The sequence below is a fragment of the Sapajus apella genome, unplaced genomic scaffold (genome assembly GCF_009761245.1).
Source record: "Sapajus apella isolate SASKATOON/1434 unplaced genomic scaffold, GSC_monkey_1.0 scaffold86, whole genome shotgun sequence".
In the NCBI taxonomy this organism is placed as follows: Eukaryota; Metazoa; Chordata; class Mammalia; order Primates; family Cebidae; genus Sapajus; species Sapajus apella.
In genome coordinates, this window is record NW_022437026.1 from 4,971,534 (window position 1) to 4,995,187 (window position 23,654).

General features: G+C 46.6%; 1 protein-coding gene across 5 annotated transcripts in view; it reads right to left on the reverse strand.

The window, feature by feature from the left end:
- The window catches only part of CRACR2A (calcium release activated channel regulator 2A), a 138,605-nt gene that overhangs the window by 49,785 nt on the left and 65,166 nt on the right, over positions 1-23,654 (reverse strand). For 4 of the 5 annotated variants that reach the window (XM_032254495.1, XM_032254494.1, XM_032254496.1 and 1 more), the window contains 3 exons: positions 16,950-17,061; positions 15,654-15,837; positions 9,902-10,048 (listed from right to left, as the gene is read on the reverse strand). In XM_032254495.1, coding sequence (XP_032110386.1) covers positions 9,902-10,048; positions 15,654-15,837; positions 16,950-17,061 — 443 coding nt within the window. Of the gene's footprint in view, positions 1-9,901; positions 10,049-15,653; positions 15,838-16,949; positions 17,062-17,406; positions 17,595-23,654 lie in introns of all 5 variants that reach the window. The other variant, XM_032254497.1, reaches the window with a different exon arrangement.

A 23,654-nucleotide genomic window follows, 5' to 3' on the forward strand; every position in this document is an offset into this window, starting at 1 on the left:
TTCTGCCATTGGTATTTTTAACACAGAGCAACAGCTCAGATGGAATTCTGTTAGGTTTTGCGTTTGCTAGCTCTAATCCATCTTTCCAGCCTGTCACTATGCCATTGGTTCTCAGCTGGTCCTCTAGTGTATTCAATGACCTTCCAAGTTTTGTTGACATTTTAAATCTTCAATCGGGATGTAGGCTAATAATCTATAATGTTGGTTTTTATAATTTAATTTATCTGAGAGTTATTTAAAAGACAGTTTATTAAAAGGTGCAAAATATTGGTTTCTAGTTTTATTATATTATAGTAAGGAATGGTTTTGGAATCTATTGGTCATTTTTCCTCTGTAGCCACAAACATGATGAATTTTTGCGTAACTTCTATAAGAGGAATATATATATATATTCTAATTGTATGGCGCACAATTCTATATTCATCTCTAAAGCATGTTCATTGATGGTATCAAATACTTTATATCCTTCATGTACTTTTCCCTGACTAATGTGTCAAATGTGAGGCAAGTTTGTTAAGGTCTTCTAGAGTCTTTTTTTGATTATTAAGTTTTTAAAATCTTTTTTTAAAAGTTTCTACTTTATGTATCTTGCTGTTGTGTTGTTTGGTGCATAAAGCTTAATACATGCTGTATCTTCTTTATGGATAGAACTTTTTCATTACTACAGAACTTTCCCCTTTTATCTTCCTTTACTCATGTCATTGGAAAAATGTTAGACAAAATGAGGACAACAATTTGTAGCAGAGATCTCTGATAAGTAGTGGCATGTGGGCATAGCTATTCAACCTATCTTTTCTTCGCCATTCTCAAAACACTCCTGCTGGCCGGGCACGGTGGCTCATGCCTATAATCCCAGTACTTTGGGAGGCCAAGGTGGGCAGATTACCTGAGGTCAGGAGTTCAAGACCACCTTGACCAACATGGCAAAACCCCTTCTCTAGTTAAAAATACAAATATTAGCCAGGTACGGTGGTGCACGCCTGTAGCCCCAGCTACTCAGGAGGCTGAAGCAGGAGAATCACTTGAGCCTAGGAGGTGGAGGTTGCAATGAGCCAAGATGATGCCGCTGTACCCCAACCTGGGTAACAGAGCGAGACTCCATCTCAAAACAAACAAACACACACACACACACTTCTTCACCCCACTCCCAGGACCCAAGTAGTATCTATTTAATTATTCCATTTTCTACTATCTGACCCTAATCATGTTGAGTTACATAACAAAGGAGAGACAAAAAAGAGGTAGATGAAAGAGGAGTGAGGGGAAGAGACACGAGTTCTCAGGGGAACAGAAGGGTAAGTATGTGGAGGAGCCAGAGTTAGCAACAGTCATGAGCACTAATATTTATCCTCCCATCCTTTTCTTTCCCCATGATAGCTGGGTAGTTCTTCTGGCATATTTCAGGGTAGTCCAGGTCAGAAACCCCTTGCTGACACAGGTACGGTTACCTCAAAGTTCATTAGATCCAGAGTTAGAAGGTCTGGGTTCAAGTCTTGGTTCTGACATTTACAAACTTTCTGGCCTTGGATAAGTCACATTACCTCAGTAAGCCTGAAGTGTTCTATATCTGAAAACACAGTTGGTAATACCTACTTTAGTTAGAGGTTGTGAATATTTAAAACATGCGGTGGCTATGATGGGGAGGAAGGCAGCAAATCACACTGCCATTTGTGTACCTATGCAACAATCTTGCATGTTCTCCACATGTACCCCAAAACCTAAAATGCAGTTTTAAAAATTGCGGTGGCTCACGCCTGTAATCCTAGCACTTTGGGAGGCTGAGGCAGGTGAGTCATAAGGTTAAGACCATCCTGGCCAACATGGTGAAACGCTGTCTCTACTAAAAATACAAAAATTAGCTGGGCATGGTGGCATGCGCCTGTAGTCCCAGCTACTCGGGAGGCTGAGGCAGGGGAATCTCTTGAACCCAGGAGGTGGAGGTTGCAGTGAGCCGAGATGGCCCAACTGCACTCCAGCTTGGCAACAGAGCAAGACTCCGTCACACACACACACACACACACACGTGCACGTGGAATTGTCTAGCACAATAAGATGCATTTAATAAATTCTAATTAAATAAGTTTTCTGATTCTCCAGAAGCCAGGGACCCCATTTGGAGAGTCACTGCCCTATAGCTCCTTCAGATATCAGCCAAGGGTCAAGTAGACACTGGGGGGTGGAGGATCAAGTGGCAGCTTGGTGAACACGGAATGAAGAGATGTGTGCAGGAATGCTGAAGCATTTGGGGACAGAAGACACAGGGAGGGATAAAACCTGCAGAGGCCCAGTAGACTAAGCGTAGAGAAGACCAAGTGTAGAAAGGGAAGTCCATACAGCCCACCAACATTGAAAAGTGTTGATTAAGCCCTTCTTACAGTATGACTGGGCAAAATAATTTAGGATGAAGTTATACTCTCTGTACACCAGGAATTTAGCAACTAAGAATATCGAGTCCAATAAGCTACAGTGGCTGGGAGGAAAGGAACAGACAGAAGAAGCCATGTACCATGAGGGAGACTCAAAAGAACCCTCCTAGGTTCTGGCTGACAGTCATCCTGTGACCTCAGAGCCCTACTAAGGGAAGTGAAGGAAGCTACCTGCTCTGGTGGTGGGGAGGAGCATGGTGGCACTCTCAGGGGAAAAGCAAAGAAGAGCTGAGTTCAGAAAAGGGAGATTTTCAACAGTGGAGGGGTAGAGTAACAGTGAGGTACTGAGGATGCCATAAGGGCAGTGATGGATCAGAAAGAATGAGTCCTATTGAAAACCCAGGTCTAGCTCAGGGGATTAAACATCCTCACCCAAGATATCTGGTTCTGGCAAATGTCCCTCTCTAAAGTATGGCTGTGAGTGTGTGTGTGTGTGTGTGCTCTCACATGTATGTCTGGTGCAGGGTTTCTGGGGAACTAAGGATGGGAGGAGGACAGGATATGTGAGAAGGATGTAGGGGTGAAGAATTCATGACTCTAATGTAAATACAAAGCATAGATTCTGAGAGGCCTTTACAGATAATTTGCAGGGAACTAGAAGGTGAGATGCAGTTAGCATTAACTTATCCTTGCAGCCTCCCACAGTAACTGTGAAAATTAATTAACCTTCACAAAGTGCTTTGCACACAGAGTGTTAAGGTGCTACGCCAGAGCGAAGCACTAATACTCAACATCACTAGAGCTCCAGCTAACGACACATAGGCCAAGGCCTTCCTGCTGGGGAACACTGCTTGGTCAAAATATTTTTTTCCTGCTTCTTCTCTCCTTTGCTCTCCCCTTTTAGATAAAATCTGTTGGGGTTTCAGAGGGTCTTAGAAAGTCACCTATTCCCCCGCCTAGTTTGTAGGCAGGGTGTGCTGAAATCATTTCAAGATAAAAGTAGTTTCTGCCTTTCATAAACGAAAGCGTAGGCTTGACCTTGGAGATAGGAAATGGCGTTTCTCTACAATTTATGTACATTTCAGGAGCTCACTGAACTCAAGGCAGAGTTTCAGAAATAGCCACTGGCCTTGGAGCTGTCATTCTGGTTTCATGTGTGTTTTTGTGGCAGTGGTTTGATCAATTATGTCTCCTGGTTTGCAAAGTCTGGGCAAAGGCAGACGCAGAGAGGAGACTCCCCCCTCATCACAGACTGAAAGCTTATAAAGCTCAAGTGTTCCCTACGCCTTTGTTTTTCAAGTGAAGAAAATGAGGGTCAAAGCAGTGAAGTGACCAAATTGCCAAGGGTCAGAGTAGGAGGTGGAACCCCGGCCTTGACTCCAGGTCCCATGGTTCCATTCACATCACTACAATGTCTGGCCCAGCAAGCTAGGTTGTAAAATAGATAACTCCATACATTTGCATTTAGAATTGTCAGTGTTCCAGATGACATCTGGAAGCCATCAACTGGGGAGTGAGCATGAACTGGAGCAAGGTATGAGGCCAACAGTCCACACTGCCATGGCCAAAGGGAGGCAAGATTATGCGAGGGCCTTGACTCACACTTCCCATGTTACCCACATTCCCTCCCACCCCCTGCCCCAGCATGCTCACAGAATGGACGTGATCACAGAAGATGACTCTGGACTGGAAAAGTCTCAAGAAGTCTGCTGTTTGCAAGAGAAGAACATGGAAGCAAATTCTGCACCAGCCAGTTTTGTGCTTGGGATGGGAGTGGTAAGCAGGGTTTTAGACTCCCCGCTGCCCTCTGCCACCTTCTTCAGGCAGCTGCAGTCCTCCCGAGAAGTTCTCACTAGAAAAATCCTGTTTGGAGTCTTGTTCCCCTGAAATCAGTATCTCTCCGTCTCTGTCATTATCTGCTTATCTCTGTCCGTCTCTATCTCCATCTATTTCACACACACGTGGACGCATGCACGTGCACACACATACATGCACGATTAGAGCAGAGCTGAATGAAGGGAAAACACACGAGTTTGTAGAAAATTCTGCAAAGGCTGTGAAATTGCCCATTGGGTTTTCGAGATGCATGGTCTCTTCCAAATTAGATTCTGCTGCCTGTATAAACCAACTTTGCAGCTTTACCCCATCCCATAAAGAAAGTCATTTTTCATTAGGCAGGTTTACAGATCACGCCCACGGTGTACACGGAGCACAAACAGTCCTCACTTTTCAATTTGCTCTCAGGGCAATGTTAACAACATGCTCTAGATAACGCATTGAATACATGCATTCGATGAAGTCACAGCCTGGTCACCTAGAGTCCTCGCCGAGAACTTCTCCCTAAGAACAGGACTAGCATTACAGATTGGAAGGGCACCCCAGGGCATACCTTTTGCTGGCTGATAGATTCTGGAAGAACTGGCTAAAGCCGCGTTTCTCAAAGTGTGATGTACATCCTGCCTGTATCGTAACCAACGGGGATGTGTGTACATTCCTCAGCTTCTTCCCTGAAACACACTGATTAGACTCTCTAGTGGAGGGGGATCCACCTTTTAATTTTAAAATCCTCTGGTAAATCTAAGCATTGAGAACTCTATGGACTGTAAGGGCCACCTGCCAGGAATATGATGCTTTACTTGCTGCCCTGTCTAGAGGCGGGGCCCGTGATGTGATGACATCTCTTCCCTGCAAAGCTCTGGGGAGAGCTTTGTTGTCCCCAAGGCTCCATAACACAGGCTGCCCATCCTCAGGTTTGTGGCAGGAGGGGGATCAGGCCATCACAGCTGGGGCTGCCTGTCAGTATGTAAGGTGCATTTCCTCCTGGTGTGGACACCTTCCCAGAGCCCAGGGAGTCACTGTGGACAGGAAGTTCCTAAAGAGCAGCTGGTAGAGGCTGCAACTTAAGGGTCTGTGAGCTCCCAAGAAACTGCCTGAGGTCTGATTCAGATGGACAAGGGAACACATTTCCTTCCACCCCCGTCCCAGCACGCTCACAGAATGAACGTGATCACAGAAGATGACTCTGGACTGGAAAAGTCTCAAGAAGTCTGCCGTTTGCAAGAGAAAAACATGGAGAGGAGCTGATTCCAAGGAGGGCATGGGGACTGCTGCTAAGCTTGTCAAGGTTGAGTATGGTCAACCAATGATGCCAAACAGGCAGCCAGGTGGTATTCCCAGGCTACCGAGCTGCAGAGGATTGAGACAGAGCCCTCCCAGAGCACAGCCTGCAGCTGGCCTTTGATCTAGAAAGCACTTTCCTTCAGAGCTCAAAGCATCCCTCTCAGATATGCCTAATTTAGCCTCATCCTCATACATTACAAATACAGACTTTAAGCCACCACCTCAGAGCAAGGGAACTGGCCCACTGGGGTGGGACCTCTGGCTCCCAAAGTGGTTCTGGGGAAAAGTCTGGCTCTGCTGCTGCCTGCAGACAGCACAGCTCTGTGTCCCCTGGAGATCTCAGCTTTTCTTCCAGAAAAAGGTAAATGCAGGGGATGCTCTCCATGGCAAAGAAACTCCCAACTCTAAGTTCTTCCCAATATCTACACTGTATCCCTCATGCTAAAGTGTGAAGCCTTCTCCACGTCTGCACTGTGAATGCAGAGGGGACCTGCTCAGTGGAAGTCTCACTTCCCTTCCTTGGAGAGAAGTGGAGGCACAGAAGGGGCTCAAATCCGAAATTTCTTCAACCTCTGTGCTAAAGGACAAGGGTGTGGGAGACTGAATGGTCCTGCCTTTATTTCTGATATGCAGGTTAAAAAATAATTCATGGCTGTGAGTAAGGAGGACTCTGGGTTGTTTCTAACGATGCCCCAGGACACTCTGAGGGGTTCTCCTGGCTTCAGCTATCAAGGGCTTGCCACCTCAAGCTGTCACCTCCTTCCTCCTAGGAAGTGGGGGTGAATGTGAGGAGGAAGGTGGGGTGGGCCTTTTCCACTCACAGCCACACTGTGACCTGGGGGATATGACCCAGCCCGGGATGCTAGGGACGGGGAGTGTGTGTCCTGCCTAACCTGAGTAAGGCCGGACTCCCCCAGAGGTCAGCCTCATTTTCTCTGGCCCTGTGGGAGAAAGAAACAAGGTATATGGTTTGCACAAGGAGAAAGAAGTTCGAAGCTGTGCTGCCCATGGCAACGCTGTTCAATGTTTCATTTGCATGGGGATTTTCTGGTCTGTCTTGAGCAGAATTTCCATGCACCTAAGCGCTGCCTCCTCAGTGTGATCGTGAACTCCTCAAGGAGAGGGACTCTATGTTCCCTTTGCTTAACTCAGACCCTGGCATGGAGGGAGTGCTGGTTCAATGCTAGCTGCTGGTAACACACAGACTATGTTCCGCCCGGTGCCTGGCCTGGGGCGGACATGCAGTTGTCCTGACCTGAGCTGTCATCTCCAGCTTCCGGGATAGGCATGCATTTGCCAGATGGAGTTGAAATGTCATTCCCTATACTGAAAAGTAAGCGAGTGGAGGAAACTGGGAGATATTCTCACAGCTCACCAGAACCGACTCTTCTCCGTGGGATTCCTCTAGGCTCCATCCCAAATCAGGCCATCCCCGAGAGCTTCCTCCCACTTCATCTCCAAGACCTGAAAATGTCCCTCCCACAAACAACCTCACACCTCCAAACTCACTTTCTAGATGTCTCAGAATCACTTCACCTCACCCTGAGTCATTTTCAAATAATCCCACTTCCATATCCTATACCCTGTTAGGATTTCCAGCCTCTTGTCTGATGTCTGAGCTGCAAGTGCCTTTATAGATAGGTCTACCAGCAAGGTGTGACCCACCTCTTTATAAAAAAAATAGAAGAGACTAAAAGAGCCTCTAATACAAGATATCAGATGTTTCCAATAAGGAAATGGATGCACAGAGAGGTAATGCAAGTTGCCTGAGGTCACACAGCTGGTAAGTGCCAGTTCCTGTCTTCGATTTCAGTGCCCTGCTCACCACAGTCTGCAGTTCTCTGGAATGGGACTGGCCAAAGAGTTCAGTGAGTCCCCAATCCCAACACAACTCCCTAGCCGGGAGTGGGCCTTGATCAGCTGACCCCAGACAGGCACAGCTGGCAGGGATATTGACTGAGGGGGCACGGAGAGGCTGGAAACTTTGGCTGAGCTGGTTTTGCACATGCAGCCAAGAGTGGCTTGACTTTTATCTTAACAGCATTTCAAGCAATTATGAAATGAGGACAAAACACTAATAGGGGCCCTGAAAGATGGATGTCAGGGGTAAGCAGCTCTCCAGCAGGTCAGGGATACTTGTTTACTCCTGCAGCGATGCAGGCCAGCAGAGGAGGTCCTGCAGATGAGATGCCAGGCCAAGGCTGGGTAATTGCCCACTGGTTCAGACTGCAATGATCTCCTTAGAGAACAGAAGAAGGCCCTCCCCTCTGGGAGAGGCCACGTGACTTTCGCTGTGGCTCCTCCAAGGTGATGAGTGTTGGGATCAGACGGGAGAAGGGGTGAAGTGGGCTCAGCAACTAGTCTAGCCCCTCATTTTACAGATGGGAAAACCAAGGCTCAAGAGAGGCCAAGAAATTTGAGCAGAGTCACAGAGCTAGCTGGTTGCAAAGCCATATGTGGCTCAAACCCAGGACTCCTGATTCCCAGTCTCCTATTTCCCAAAGTTACACGCTAAGCACCTGGACATCCCGTTAAAACACAGATTCAGTGGGGCTGGGGGCGAGACTTTGCCTTCCCAAGATGTTTCCAGGTGATGCCAATGTTGCCAGCCCACAGACTACATTTTCAGCAGCAAATCTCTAGGCTGTTGCCTGGAAGGATACAGGGATCCTTACACTTAGCCTCTGACTATATTGATGCTCAAACTCTCTACTTCAGCCAGACAAGTCCTCTAAGACTGACAAAGATACTTATTTAAAATATTAATAATTATTATTTTGACATTCATTGAATATTTATGTGCCAGCACTGTTCCAAATACTTACATGCATTATCTAATTTAATACTCACAGCTCTGTGAGATGGATACTATCCCTATCTTGCAGATAAGGAAGCTAAGATTCAGGGAGGTTAAACAACTTGTCCTAAGTTGCATAGCTAGTAAGTGAAAGAATCAGTATTCAAACTCAGTTCTGTCTGATTCTTAACTAGGAAATGGCTGCATGAAAATATACCCTTTAATCCTTTCCTTCTCTGAACTTTGGGAGCCTCTCTCCAGAATGCTCTTAACAATCCTCCAGCCAAACCACATTTCCCCAATGATACTGGGCCTCAACTTCCCCACAATGCAAAGTCCTAAAAGTCTTTTCTCCCCAGATCTGTGTATACGCAATGGACCTCAACAGGTTATTTTTGAAGTTGAGGTCAGGGAGGCACAAAATGAAAAGGAGACGGGACTTACAATAATGTACAAATAGATGATCTACACAGCAAGACACAGGCTGATCTCTTGTCCAATTAGAGGCTGCATGCTTGCTCTAAGACCATTTCAGCATAGACTCTGAAACTGCCCTCCAGGCTTTGCTAGAGGTGTCTGAATAGAGGAGCAGGTGGTCTGTGGAACTGCCTAGCCCTGGGATTGTTGAGGATTCCTACAGAAATGAGCAAATCTCTGGATGTGGGCCAGATTTCACAGCAGAGGCATGGGGCAGGGCCTCCTCTGTGTACTTCCAAGCTCTACTCAAACCCAGCCCTGTGTTTTGGCCTCACCTTCAAGGTTATGAACCATCCCCAGTCATACCACATCTAACGCCATGTTCACAAGATGCAAGCTCATGGCTGTAAACGTGTTAAAGAACTATGAACAGCACACCACCCGTAACCATGCATTAATTCTCATGAAGAGACTGGTATCCAGCAGGCTTGCCTCCGTTTTGTGATACACGTGCCTGTTCTGACTGGTTCAGTTCTTCAGCAGCTTCTTCAGATGTTGTTTAACTTGCCTGGTCCTGTCTCCTGGAGAGGCCATGGAGGCAAATAGGGCAGACGAAGAGACATGAGGCCATGATGGGAGATAGTGGCCAGGAAGAGGGGCATTCAGCAGGGCTACGGATCACCTTACCACACACCCCACCTCTGCAAAGTGGACTGATCTGGCACTGGGGGATGGCCCAGTATGCTGGGGCCTTACTGCCTGGAGGCAAGCAGAGTGATTTTTCTTCTGGTTGCGGGCACCTGGCTAGCTCACCCTGAGTCCTGGCTCTGCTGTTTACAAGCTGTGCCTTCCGGGGCATACTACTTAACCTTTCTGGGTCTCCATCCCCCCACCTGCAAAATGTGCAGATAATCAATGTGCAGAATGATAACCAGTCCCTACTTCAAAGGATTGTGGTGAGAACTAAATTAACTAGTGTATGAAAAGTATTTAGAATACAGCCTACCATACAGCTTATAAAGGTGAGGGAGAGCTTAAAAATACACATATCATGAGAGACATAGGGCCCGGTCCCCACTTTGGCAGACAGCAATAAGGAGTCATCGCAGAATGTTTTGGCAGAAGACCTAAGAGAAAGTGCACTGTGTATCTCTCTTTTTCGCATATAATTACAGAAAGCGGCTGACACTGGGGTACCCACCTTTTTAGGGCACACTCCAGTTCATTCTTCTCCTCATGGGCTTCTTGGAGCTGAGAGAAGATTCTGGTCAGGAAATCTTCAAAGTTGGATAGTAAATGAGGCTCATCCTTCTTCAGCTGCAGCCAGAGCTGCTTGACATCACTTTCACTGCAAGAGAAGGGACGTTCATGTAGAAGTGTGGAAACGAGGCTTCATGGGAAATACCAAGGTTCCCAGATAGAAAACTGACAGCCAGAAACAGTGCTGTCAGAATCAGTATAAAGATGACCGCAGCTAACGTGGACCGAAGGCTTGCCGCATGCGAGGAGCCTGATGGATATCAGCTCATCTTGTCCTCACAGTAACCCTACGGGGCAGGAGCTGCAATTACCCCATTTATGGATGAGGAAGCAGGTGAAGAGAGGTGGAGCAAGCTGTCTAAGATCACCCAACAGTAACTGATGGAGTCAGGGTTCCAACTCAGGGCTGTCTGATTCTGATGTTGGCCTCCTTCCCCATCTCACTCTGCTGCTTCCGTTCTCCCATGTCCTTCACAACGGACTCATGGGGTTGAGCATACTCAGAAACATGCTCAGGTGCATCTCCAAATGCCAGGAGGAAGACAGGAGGATGGGAGCCTGGTGCATATGAGGACACATGCTATGGAGCTAAAGGGGAGAGCTTGTTGCCCCCAGGAAGGACGGTCCTCACTGCTGAGAGGTAGACTTGCCACGTGATGGATGGCAGAAAGCAATTGTCACTGCAGGAAGGAAAGAGGATTTGCAGCACCCTACTGGGGCCTGGTGGCACTAGGGATGACTGACAGGCAAAAAGAAGGAAAAGAGCAAGTCTGAAAGATGTGCTCACACAGAAAGACAGGGTGAGAGAGATTCGGGAGATCCAGGGGCCGATAGACAAAGGCACAGAGGCACGTGTGTACACAGCTCAGCGACAGAGACACATGGGCTCAGGCTGAAACCCAGGGAGGAAATGAGGAGGAGACACCCTGTTCTCCTTCTCTGGAGAAACTAAAAAATTTATAGCCAATGATCAAGCTAAGTTAAACATAAATCTGAAAGAGAATAGGTTTTAATTCAATAAAAGTTAATAATTTCACACAGCTAGCAGGGAATAGAGTGTTATAACACCAAGTTCGAAAGTTATATAACAATAAACAGTAGTGATCAAGTGAAATTTCATAGGCTATTTTATTACAAATAACCTATTCAACTTTATTCTAGCAAAGTAGAGAATAAATATAAATCTTATCCCCCAAACAATCAGGTTTTTGATTTTTTAAATTAATAGGCACATGTATATTTTCCAATATTTTTCACATTTATATAACAAGATGTAATAATTAGCTCAGTTCACTGTCTTCTCAATGTCTTTTGTTACATATTCACTCTGTGTCTTAATCTTTCAAATTTATGGCTGTTGAAAGTATAAGTCCTTCACCTCCTTCCATCCTTTCAATATAATTACATTTTAACTTTCTTGTTAAACTTTGAGACTTTATGTAATGCGCATTTCACATTTAATTAAGGAAAATCATTATGACCATCGTTTTATGAGAATAAAGTTATCTGTATGCCTATACATCTCTTGAGCTCTTTCCAAAATCTGCTGGTCCATTTCAGTCATCTGCATCTTGACAATCTGTCACCAAAATTCATCTTGGCTCCCCAGGAAACCTCAGGATAAAGAATAACAGTATTTGTGCTAGTGTTATAAGCATTCTATTTTAGAAACTTTCTTCAGAAGTGATATTTGATAGTGCTATGCTAGCAATGCTCCTGCGGCACAGACATTACTCTCTACGTCCTGCAGAGAAGAGGCCCACTGAGAAATGGGTGGTGACCTCCCATTCCTGTGGCAGGTTTCCCTGCTTTGGTCTGAATGTTCATATCTCCTACAAATTCATGTGTTTAAAGCCTAACCCCCAACATGATGGTATCAGTGGTTGAGGCCTTTGAAAGAGGTGATCAGATCTTGAAGGCAGAGCCCTCATGAATGGGACTAGTGCCATTGACACTGTGTTCTGTAATTAGTATTGTTTTAAAACTGTATGCTAATTCCCAAGTATGACATGAAATAAATGTGTATACTATTATGACTACATAAATAATATCCCTGGAGAACCAGGACTTTTCCTGAAATTGCACCACTATTTGTTTTACTTCCTTTCCCTGTCCCACTTCCGCAAATCCCTTACCAGTTTATTCCGGGAGTACCTCCTTAATAAATCACTTTAAGACAAAAACCACACACACAGAAACACAAATGTGACTTGCCTTCCATTAAATTCCCAAACCAGAAAATCTGAGGGTAGCTCTGGCCAGGAACCCTCAAGTTAAGGAGTAAAATCCTTTGTGCTTGTGTAATAAGCATTATATTTAGAAACTTCATCCAGAAATGATATTCAATAATGCCATGCTAGCAATGCTCTTGGAAAATGGACATTACTCACTTCACCCAGCAGAGAAGAGGCCCACTGAGAAAGGTGCCAGCCTTGTATCAGTTATCTGGTCATCTCTTTAACACGCCGTCCCTCTCTCCCTCCTTTCCTTGCTCCAGCTCTTCCACCAAAATATCTGCCTACTTATTTAGACCATTTGTCTATCCATCCATCCATCCATCCATCCATCCAGCCATCCATCCATCCATCCATCCATCCATCCATCCATCCATCCATTTCCCAATTCATTCAACAAGTATTTATTATAACCTATTGTAAACCTTGCACTGTACTGGATGTCATGGGTGAATCTGGGAAATGAGGGAATCGGAGGTACGGAGACTCTGTTTCCCAAAATGAGTTCCATTCCTCCCATCCTCACAACACACACACAGCATGTTGTGACAGTCTCACTTCATCCTACAGGTAAAATGTAGATATGACACAGGGTTCAGAGAAAAGAGGATCTCAGAGAGACACCATGGTGACCTCCCATCCCTGTGGCAGGTTGTTCCCTGCTGTGGTCTGAATGTTTCTATCTCCTACAAATTCATATGTTTAAATCCCAACTCCTGACGGGATGGTATCAGTAGGTGAGGCCGTTGAGAGCTGGTTAGATGAAGAAGGCAAAGCTCTTATGAATGGTACTAGTATCCATATAAAAGAAGCCAGAGGAAGCTCATTCAACCTTCCTGCCATATGAGGACACAATGAGAAGACAACTGTCTATGAATGAGGAAATGTGACCTCATCAGACAGCAAATCTGCTGGCACCTTGATCTTGAACTTCCTAGCTTCCAGAACTGCCAGAAATAAATTGTGGTTATTTATAAAGCACCCAATTCAAGGCAGTCTATTACAGCAACCCAGATGGACTGAGACACGCCATCATGAAGTAAATGCATCATAAAATCAAGGCTCACCTTGCCAGCCTAGATCTGTCTGTCCACACCTGCCAGGTTCCTGTTGGAGCCAACGGAGCTAAAGTCCCCAGTGAGACTTGCAGACCCACCTGCTCCTCTTCCAACACTCTTTGAAGTACTTAGTCATGGCAACAACATCTTGCCCCAGATTTTCTGGAGAAGGAACAAGTCTTTCAACTTTTGATGAAAAACAAGCCAAAGTTTGCTAAGCTGCCAAATCGCTCAGTCAGACCACCAAGAAGAGCCACGGTGCAGATGTCCAGTGTCCAACTTCCGCAACACACCAAGGCCACCCCTCCCGGGAGGATATTAGAGGCTAGGAAGGATTCTGGGAGATTTATCAATCCATTTCACTGCTTCAAGAACAACACACAAATCATTTTAGTGAGCAAAATCTTTAAAGACTCCTCAAATCTTCATAGCCTTTTCTATTTCCCTCTCTGCAGTCCCAGAGTCATGAGTGTTTCCCTCATGCTGCAACCTAAGCCCACTTCAGGGAGAATGGAAGTAGCTGGTCGCCATCTCCTGTGTATCAGTTTTTACGGACCACTCTCGAAACTTCCACAAAGCCTCCTTCTTCGGGACATCTCATTTTGGCTCAGTTCTGCACTGGTCTTTGCTATAGGTCCTCAGAGTCAGAACTGGTGGACTCTAATTGAGAACCCTGTCAGGAAGGCGGCTGCCGGCAGTGAGGGCCGGGCAGAGAGGCCCCTTCCTTCCATTACAGCGCCTCAGCTCACCTGCCCTGCCTTCTCCCTTTCCCTTCTCCAGGAGGAGGTGTCGCACGGTCACCAGGCACAGTCTCTGTGCTCTGGCCTCCTGTCCTTGGAGAAGCTGAGAAGCTGAGGCAGGTGTATGACTAATGAGCCTCCCACCCACCTGTGCCCTTTCCACTTGCCCAGCTGCACCCTCTGTGATCCACACCTGCTCCAGCCCCTTTTAGGCCCACAGCAAGGCTGCTGCTGCTGGTTTTGAGTTGCACTTCCTGTGCAGTCCCCCCACCAAGATCTTTCCTACGCCTTAGCCTGTCCCTTTCTTGCCTGGAACACACTTTGCCAGCCTTTCCCAATTCTGCCACAGTCTACCAAATTGTTTGCTAAGAAAACCAAACACTGCATGTTCTCACTCATAGGCGGGTGTTGAACAATGAGAACACATGGACACAGGGAGGAAGCGTCACACACTGAGGTCTGTGGAGGGGGATTAGGGGAGGGACAGCGTGGGGGTAGGGAGTTGGGGAGGGATAACATGGGGAGAAATGCCAGATATAGGTGATGGGGATGGAGGCAGCAAACCACATTGCCATGTATGTACCTATGCAACAATCCTGCACGTTCTTCACATGTACCCCAGAACCTAAAATGCAATTTAAAAAAAAAAATATATATATATATATACACGCACACACACAGATGTGTATATATATATATATATAATTCACAGAGCTTCAGCCTGCAAATCGTATATAAGTCTCTTCTCTCTTCATCATTTTCCACCATAGCCCCTTCTCTTCCCAAGCTCAGAAACATCAGCTGCAACCAGTAGGGCATTCCCGCCCTGCAGGAAACACACACCCAGCCCAAGACCTAGAAACCCCAAAACAAAAAGGCCAAAGGCAAAGGGTAAAGGGGCAGAAGGTATTACATGCTTTCAGGCCCTCTGTCTGGTTTCTACTAGCTATACATCACATTTTATTTATTTTATTTACTTAAATGTCAGGGTTTAGATCCATGTGTCTATTCCAAAGCACTTTTCAGGAAAAAACAAAAAAAGGTAGTGGGGGCAATTATGTTTTGTTTGAGGTCCAGCCATCTAAAATGTTCCAACTAGTGGCCTGCTAAGAACTGGTTAATTTTCCACTTTGGCTCCTGCACAAGCTTGGTTTGCTGTGGACACAGTGTGCAAATGCTTCCGTGTGATGGGCTTTTGCCAGGAAGGTGCCCACAGCTGGGGAAGCTGGGAGGCACGTAGCTCTAGAGACCCAGGAGTGGCTCTGCTGGGGGTAAAGATGCTGGGGAGCTGACGGTGATAGGAAGCCTTAGGAAGAACTTCATGAAAAACCCTGAAGGCATGGTAAAGCCCCCTGATGTGTGAACGCCCCATGGGGAGAAGGCTGAGCCAAGGACTTGAGGATGATGCACTGCCGGGTGTGAGGAAGGTAGACAGGGTGGGAGAGAAGGAGAATAGGAATGTTTTCTAAAGAAAAAAAAATGTAAAAAGCAGAGACAGAGCCCAACACATGGCCAGGTCATCACAAAGGACAGGCCCCAGCTGGCAGCACCATGGGCAGGGACCAGCACCACATGGTTAATAAATGTTAATTGTTGGATGGGCACAGGAAGAGGTTTCTACAAGGCTGGTCTCCATTCTATAAATCACCGTCACCACTTACTCTTCCAAAACCTTCTGGGCTCCAAGTCTGTCCATCAGCATCTGGAACTGGGCTTCCTCGTCTTCATCCATGTCTCCCAGACTCTCCTCCCCTCTGGACTGATACACCTGCTCTTCATGGTGTTGGGCCACCTGTTCACCTGCATCTTCCTGACTTGGGTTATTCTGGCTGAAGAAGAAGTGACCTAGGGGGCGCAGAACACAAGGATCTGAATCAGACCATACCCACTCAGGAAGAGCTCGGCTTTCTCAGCTGCCAGGGATCACTGAAGTTTCATCTGAAAGAAGGATAGGGAAAGCCCTTCCAGTCCCAGATTCTGTGTCTTTTCCGCTTCCACAAGCACCGCACCAGTGATGCTAGAACCTGGGAAAGGCATAATGCAAGACAGGTATGGTGTCTCCTTTGTGGTTCTCAGTCTCTTAGCATCTGGCTTAGAATGCGTCTCTTGTTGACTTCTTCTTTAAGCAGCAAGGCCTTTCCCTCCACTGCATTCCAGCACCCTGACTGCAGAGGCGCATATTGTCCTCCTAGTCATGCCCCACTAGCATCACTAGACTTCACATCTACAAGCTCCCTAACAGTTTCCAGTGTACTTTCTCCATATTCATGCTGTCTGGTATTACAACACTCTGTCTTATCCTCCTAAGCGAAGCAGAAGCTCCTGAAGGTCAGCAAAGGCATCAGATCCTTCTAAGAAAATTACATGGCCCCGCAGATGAGGCAGATGTACAGTAAAATTTGCCTTTGATATATCTGATCGGATGGTGTGTCTGGTTTCTTTATATTGTTCATCGATCTCAATTTTCCTTCCTCCAGGTTACCCTGAGAAAGGCTAGTCCATTCAAACCTTGTAGAAATTCCTCTGATAGCTGTCATCCCTCAACCTGGAAGATTCAGCCAGACTTGGGTAGGAATACACCATCCAGTTGTCCTACTTTCTGGCCACTTTTCTATCAAGGCAGAAAAGGAGAGGCTGCAAATCTCCTCACAAATCCCCCTTTTATGCCATGCCTTCTACAGGGCTTCCGTCCATCTCCCTTGCCAGTCCCAGTGGGAGGGAACTTGGTAGTGACGGTGCAGGGGGCGGTGAGCAAGCAGCAATGTAAGCAGTTGAGGCAGGCATGTGAGGAGACCCAAGCGACCCAGAGCCTGGAGACTATGCACCCCAGGTCCCTCAAGGAGGGCAGTAAAGCTTTACTACGTGCCCCCACCAGATCTAGAAGAGGCGGGAATACACCTTACACAGCGTTAGGTAGACCCATAACCCTGAGGTCTCCAGCACCCATCAGAACTTACTAAATCCAGTAGTGAACTCCTCTGGGGTCAGATAGCCATTGCCATCAGCATCCAGGGCATCAAACACATCCTCCAGTTCCTCCAGACTGAGCGGTAGCTCCTTATGCAGCCTCTGAAAACAACCCAGAGTGTACTGGTTAACGCTGACCCTCACAGTGGGGGTGACCTGGGACCGCAAAGCCTTCTTCCAAAATGTGTCTAGAGTTTGGCGCAGTCCTACAAAAACCAGCTGCAAGATCCTGCAACCAGACGGCTTCACCATCCCTCTCCTCCTTTGCACGTTAGCACAACTGCCATTGATTGGGTGCCTACTAATGTACGAAGCAATTTGCTAGGTGATTTATAAATAAATATTCAATATGCATTTATCTATCTATCTGCATTTAATTCCTAGGACAACGCTTTGAGCTAGGCACTATTATCTCTGTTTTAAAGATGAAGTTTCTGGTGACATTACATGCTCCAAAGTCACATGGCTAGTAATGACACAGCCAGGAGTCATGTCCAGTTCTGATTCCAAAGCCAGCACTCTCAACATCTGTAAAGGACTCAAACGGTGCAGGACCAAATGCTTTTAGGATAATAGCCATCGGCGTGGTGTTGTAAAGTTAAACATGATCATGAATGTAAAGCGTATAACAGTGCCTGCACAGACAATGCATTCAATAAAAAGTAGTAGGGAGGCAGAGAGAGAGAGAGGAGAGACAGAGAGAGACTGAGAGAGATTCACAGCCCACTGGGGCCCCTCAAGGAGTGCATGGAAGAGCCAGGCTTCAAACCCTGTCTCCCCTGGTCTCCCCAAGTCCCCTTTCCTCCCCCGTTCCATGATGCAGGTGTAGATCATTTACTCCTAGAGTCCTCTCCTGCTGGAGGCCCCTGGTGGCCCAGTGCCTTAGCACTGCATTTGTAAGTGTCTGTGGATGCACATTTTGGTCCTTGAGCTCTGAGGGGATGTGGGATAATTCCCCTGCATACCTCTGAATGACCCACACCGAGGCCCCAAGTTCGGGTTCCGCTCCTGCTCCCTGCTGACGGATAAGGAATTCCTAATAAGATGTCAACTGCCATTGGCTTAAGGCATCAAGCCCCCAAGAGTATTTGTGTGTTAAAGGGGACTGGACAGGATGGTGTGAGGAGGTCATCGCCGGACTTGAGGCTAGAACAGACTCAGACCTCACAAGGACGGAAGGGCAGAGACCAATTGATGGGTCCAGGAGCAAAGTAGTCGAGCTGCTGCTGCTCTCTTCTGGCCTTCTGCCTGATGTGCAGTGGCCCCAGGCCAAAGCTAATTTGCATAGTTGAAGCAAGTGTCTCCTTATGCCCAAAGATTCTAGGTGTCCAAATGAGAACTCCCCAGAGAGTTCATTATGTCTCAACCAACCATCTTCCTTCCTCTCAGTTACCTAAGGGGTGACTATGCAAAACTGCCGGTGTGGAAGTGACTGACAGCTGAAGAGAATGAATACAGGGCTTTGCAGGAAGAAAAATATAAACCAACCCAGCAATATAAAAGAGCTGGCAGGTGGGAAAGCCCATAACATAACTGGCAAGAACACTTGGCTTGATCCTATGGCAGTTTTAGCTGATAAGCCATAACGCTTAATTTGGCAGGTACATGCATTAAGGGGGACTGGAATGCATTACAAAGTGGGAGACAGGCTGACGTGGAAGCCATTTGGAAGAAGTGAATTAAATATGAATGGGCTTTTCAAAAATGGGAGGAGAGTGAGAGAGGGTGCAAAGATTCTAGAAGTACGTCTGCTTAGCATTCAGCAGAATCTCTGACGTATCAACAATCCATACGCCAGCTGTCTCGAAAGCTACAGTAGAAGAATACGGGGTAAGGAGAGAGTCGATTTCGCAAGCAGGGATCCTATGAGCTTCACTGGAAATCAAAAGCATCACCCCTGAGGTATGGTAAAGGCGCAAGCTCCTGCCACGCTCACACTCCAGTCCTTCCTTGGGATAACCTTCCTCCTTCCCCACCCTCAGCCTAGGATTGCCGGATCTGATTCAAAATGTGGTCTCTCACACTGGGCTGGAGCTACAAGTGAGCTGCAAGAAAATTCCAGAGATCAACGGGACCCTCCTCCACATGCCTTTCACCCAAACACCCCATACATCTTTTTCTCGTGGGCATGAACCAGGTGAGGCTAGTTCACAGCACGCCTTGGGCATCATTCCTGAATCTCACAGCACTTCCAACCCCAGATCCTTCCGTTGTCTAATACCAGTCCTTCTTGTCTACATCTGAAGCCAGTTTCCTCCTTCTGTTCTCAGCAAAGATGGGGAAAGCAATATTATAGGTTCCAAGTAATTCTTACTCTTCATGTCCGGGCAAATTAGTGCTGAGCGCTTCTTCAGCCTTCTCTGCAATGGTACTACACCTGATTCTTTAACCTTGTTTTCCTGGCCCTCTTTGAAAAATCTTTTAGTCTTAATAACCATAATTAGCTCTTAATCATAATTATCGCTCTGCTCGGGGCCTGCAGAGTCATGGGAAACCAGCTTCTTCTGGTATGGTCTCCGGTACTGTTTACATATTTAACCAAGTGAGATAAGCAGGGTGGAGGGAAGCGAGATTATTTGTTCCACTGTACAATAGGTCTGTGAGGCTCTGAGGTTTGCCTAAAGTCACAGCGGAGACCACAGCTGGGAAAAGAATTGATTTTCCGGTCAGGGCTTGAGCAACTGTCTAATAGTTCTTCAGTGCATTCATTCTGTAATTCCCTCACCTTCATTACCTCCCACACCTACCCCTACCAGCACCACCAAAATCGTAACACAAAGTCTCTCTTGCCAGCACCACCAAGACCCAGCCTTCCAGAGATCCTGCTGCACTCACAGCATTTTCTCACACCCGGAAGGGTGGACCAGGGAAAAAGAGAGGCACACGGAAGATCTCAGCTTCCTATTCATACTGCCCGTGCCCAGGAGCTCCTGAGAGCTTCGTGGCTCCTTTAAACACCAGCCTCACTCTTTCTTCACTCTCAGCTCCTGCATCACTTCCTCCGTAAGGCCCTTGCAACTCCCCAGGTTAGGTCAGGTCATACAAACTCCCCAAACTACATTTCTCTTCTTCATAAGTCTTATCTCCATAAGCATTTTATATACGGATACATGTGATTAGTTGATGAATGTCTGCTCCCTCAGTGCTCCCGGAACAGCGACCTCATTCGTTAGGCATTGTTGTGTCCCCAGGATCTAGCCCAATGCTGACAAATATGGACTATGTAGGTAAATGTTAAAGGAAGGCATAAATAAGTGCTTGACTAAGAAGAATGGCAGGAGACCCTGAGCTCCTATGTACAGAGTGCTGGTCTAGACCTCACTCCTCCAGATCCTGACCAGCCCAACTGCTAATTCTCAGCAAGACTTACAGTGACCGGCAACCTTCCAGGACCTGGAACATGAAGCATCTACAGCAGCAGTACTGAAAGTTCATGCTCCAGAGCCACGGGAAAATGATGTCTTTTGTTGCATTCCAGCCAGACTCCATTACCTTCCTGGTCACCGGCCCAGAAACATACCTCATGTAGCTTAAAGCATACGGTTGCATAGCTTCAAACACGCTTCCATGACATTTTTATTAATGAGAAAATCAGAGGATATCCATGTTTATGTCCAGAATTACACTGTCCCTCGTTCTGGGGCATCCACAGCATTCTTTTCAGACCCCCGTTCCAGCACCAACCAAACTTTTCTCTGTGGTACAGCTCAGCTATACCAAATCAATTTAGGACAAGAGTGGGAGGTGGGAGGGCACGATCAACCTTTATCTGCTTTGTGCCTTGATGTGCTTGGCTTGGGCTGATTACCTGGTATAGGCCAGAGTTTCTCAACCTCTACGCTACTGACATTTTAGAAAGGACAATTTTTTGTTAAGGAGGCAGTGGAGGGGAAGGTAAGGGAGGGACCATCCTGTGTAATATAAGATATGCAGCAGCATCCCTGGGCTTTTCCTGCTAGATGCCAGGAGCACTTTCCTCACCAGTCGTTTCAGTCAAAAAGGCCTCCATACCCTGTAAGGAGCATGGCTGTGCTTTGGTCAAGGATAGACCAAGGTAGAATGTTTTCATCCCACATGACTCAGTGAGTTTAGAGCACAGGCATGTAACGCCACTTGTTATCACCGCCACACAGCCATAACATGAGAAGGCCATGACTTGGCTCTATGCTACTATTGTCTGTAAAAGGCATAATTGCCCAGTTGACACTGTGCAGGTGTGCTTGTGCCCAGAGAAAGTCAGAGCTGTCTTCTTTGTAGACAGACACTGGGGAGCCAGAACACATGCCCAAAGAGAGAAAGAGTTAAGCTGCTGATCCTGAAGGTAAGGAAGACCCAGCCACACCGCTGTGTGTGGGGGCCACTGGACTAAGCAGCCAAGACAGGGCGGACAGTGTGAGAACGCTGCTGCTGGATAAAACCATATTCACCTGACTCTGGCACCTCGAGTCTTCTTTCTGCTCACCCACCCACTCCCTCCAGACCTCAGCACAGGCCGGAACCTAACCCCAAGCGTGACAATTGGCGTAGTCGTGAAAATGACACATTGCCTTATGTCCTCTAGGAGGCAAAAGTGCCGCCATTCATGTAGACTGTATACAAAGAAGAACCTTCCACTCATATCCAGCAGCTGGACATGAGTGAAAGGTTCCCTTTCCAGCAGAAATGCCCATTTCTTTTGTCTAAGACAGGACATACAACTTGCATCTTAAAATTGCAATGTAAATGGTGCAGCCATTGTAAAAAATGGTATGATGTCTCCTCAAAAACTTTACAAAATAGGATTATCCTACGATCCAGCAATTCCACTTCCAGGCATATATCCAAAAGAATGGAAAGCCATATCACCATTATTCATAAATAGCCAATAGGTGGAAGCTACTCAGGTATGGACTGACACAGGAATGGAGAAACAAAATGCAGCATATACATACAATGAATATTATTCAGCCTTTAAAAATATTCTGCCACATGCTACAATATGGATGAAACTTGAAGACATTATACCAAGCGAAATAAGCCAGTCACAAAAGGACAAATATTATATAACTCCACCTGTGTAGGATACCTTGAGTAGTCAAATTCAGAGACACAGAAAATAGAACGGTGGTTGCCAGGGTCTGGGAGTAGGTGAAATGAGGACACTTTTTTATGGGTCCAGAGTTTCTGTTTTGCAACGTAAAAAGAGTTCTGGAGATAAACGGTGGTCGTAGAAGAAAGTGAGTGTACTTAATGTCACTGAGCTGCATGCTTAGAAAATGGTTACAGTGGTAAACTGTGCTTTACCACAAACACAATCACAGTGCAGAGGACATCAGGGACGAGGTTGAGACGGGGTTCATACACAGTGCATTTCCAGGGATTTCCAGGTCCCCGTCTCAGCGCTAAGTATGCTACATGCTTAAGCTCATTCAATTCTCTTTTAATGCTGGGAGGTAGCTATAAATATTTCACAGCTGAGAAACTACAGCCTAGAGGGGTTAAGAGACTCTCACAAATTCATGTAACTAGTAAGTTGCAGATTGAGGATTAAAACCCAAGTTAATTTACTACAAAAATCTTCTAAAGTTTTCTAGTTAACCTAAATCAGGAGTTAGCTAGCTTTTTCTGAAAACAGCCAGAGAGTGCACATTTGAGGCTTTGTGGGTCATTCGGTCTTTGCCACAACTTCTTCACTCTGCCACTGCAGTGTGAAAGTAGCCATGGAAAAAACATAAAAGAATGAGCACATCTGTGCTCCAATAAAACTTTACTTACAAAAACAGGGAGCAGCTCAGATTGGGTTAGTTTGCCAACTCCTCAGTGACTCTTAAGTTTAGCATAGACAAGAATTCTGGGCAGTGTTGGGGAGGCAGGTGCTTGGTGTTGGTAGACAATCCTTTTACTCCTCCAAAAAATCAGGGAAACAGAGTTTTTGAGGCTCCAGGTTTTCTCAGAGAGATTTCCTGCCCATCCTCTCCCCATCTCCTTCTCCCAGCTGATGGAGCCTCTTCACGCTCTCTGCAGCCTTATCCTCTGGCCTTCTTTCCTCTGAGGCAGGACTGACTCAGCCCCGCATGAAGTTTCCAGGGTACTGCACCAGACCTAACCCTGCAAAGCAACATCTACCCCAATTCTGTCTGGAGAGGTCCCCACAAAACCCAGAGAGGTTCCTCATGGAGAACAGGGTGACACCTGAGGAGTCACCAGGGAGGCAGAGGACTGCCTAAACTCTGTTAACGCAGGTCAGTGTCCATCATCTGCTGTCCCTGGAGCAGAACAGGTGTACGGGAAGCCTCGAGCAGAAGACTGCTGTGCTCCTAGTCTGAGTGCAATCCACCTTTGGCTCCTCCTGGGTTTCTCCAGGTTTCTCAGGGACCCCTATTAAAAACTGCTCAAGCATCCTGCCCTTTCTCCCTGTGGTCCCTGCTTTGGATGGGCTGGCTACTTACTGGTAGGCTCAGATCATATGGCAGTCTCCCTGCCCGCTTGACAATTGTGAAGCCAATTTCACCATCCACAAATAGTTTTTTGTAATAAGAAGAAAGAAAAAAAAAACACCCCTAGAGGAGGGATTTACTCCTCTCATTCCATTTTCCCTTCCTTCCTTCCCTCCTTCCTTCCTTTATTCCCTCCCTCCCTCCCTCCCTCCTTCCTTTCTTCCTTCCTTTATTCCCTCCCTCCTTCCTTTCTTCCTTCCTTTATTTCCTCCCTCCCTC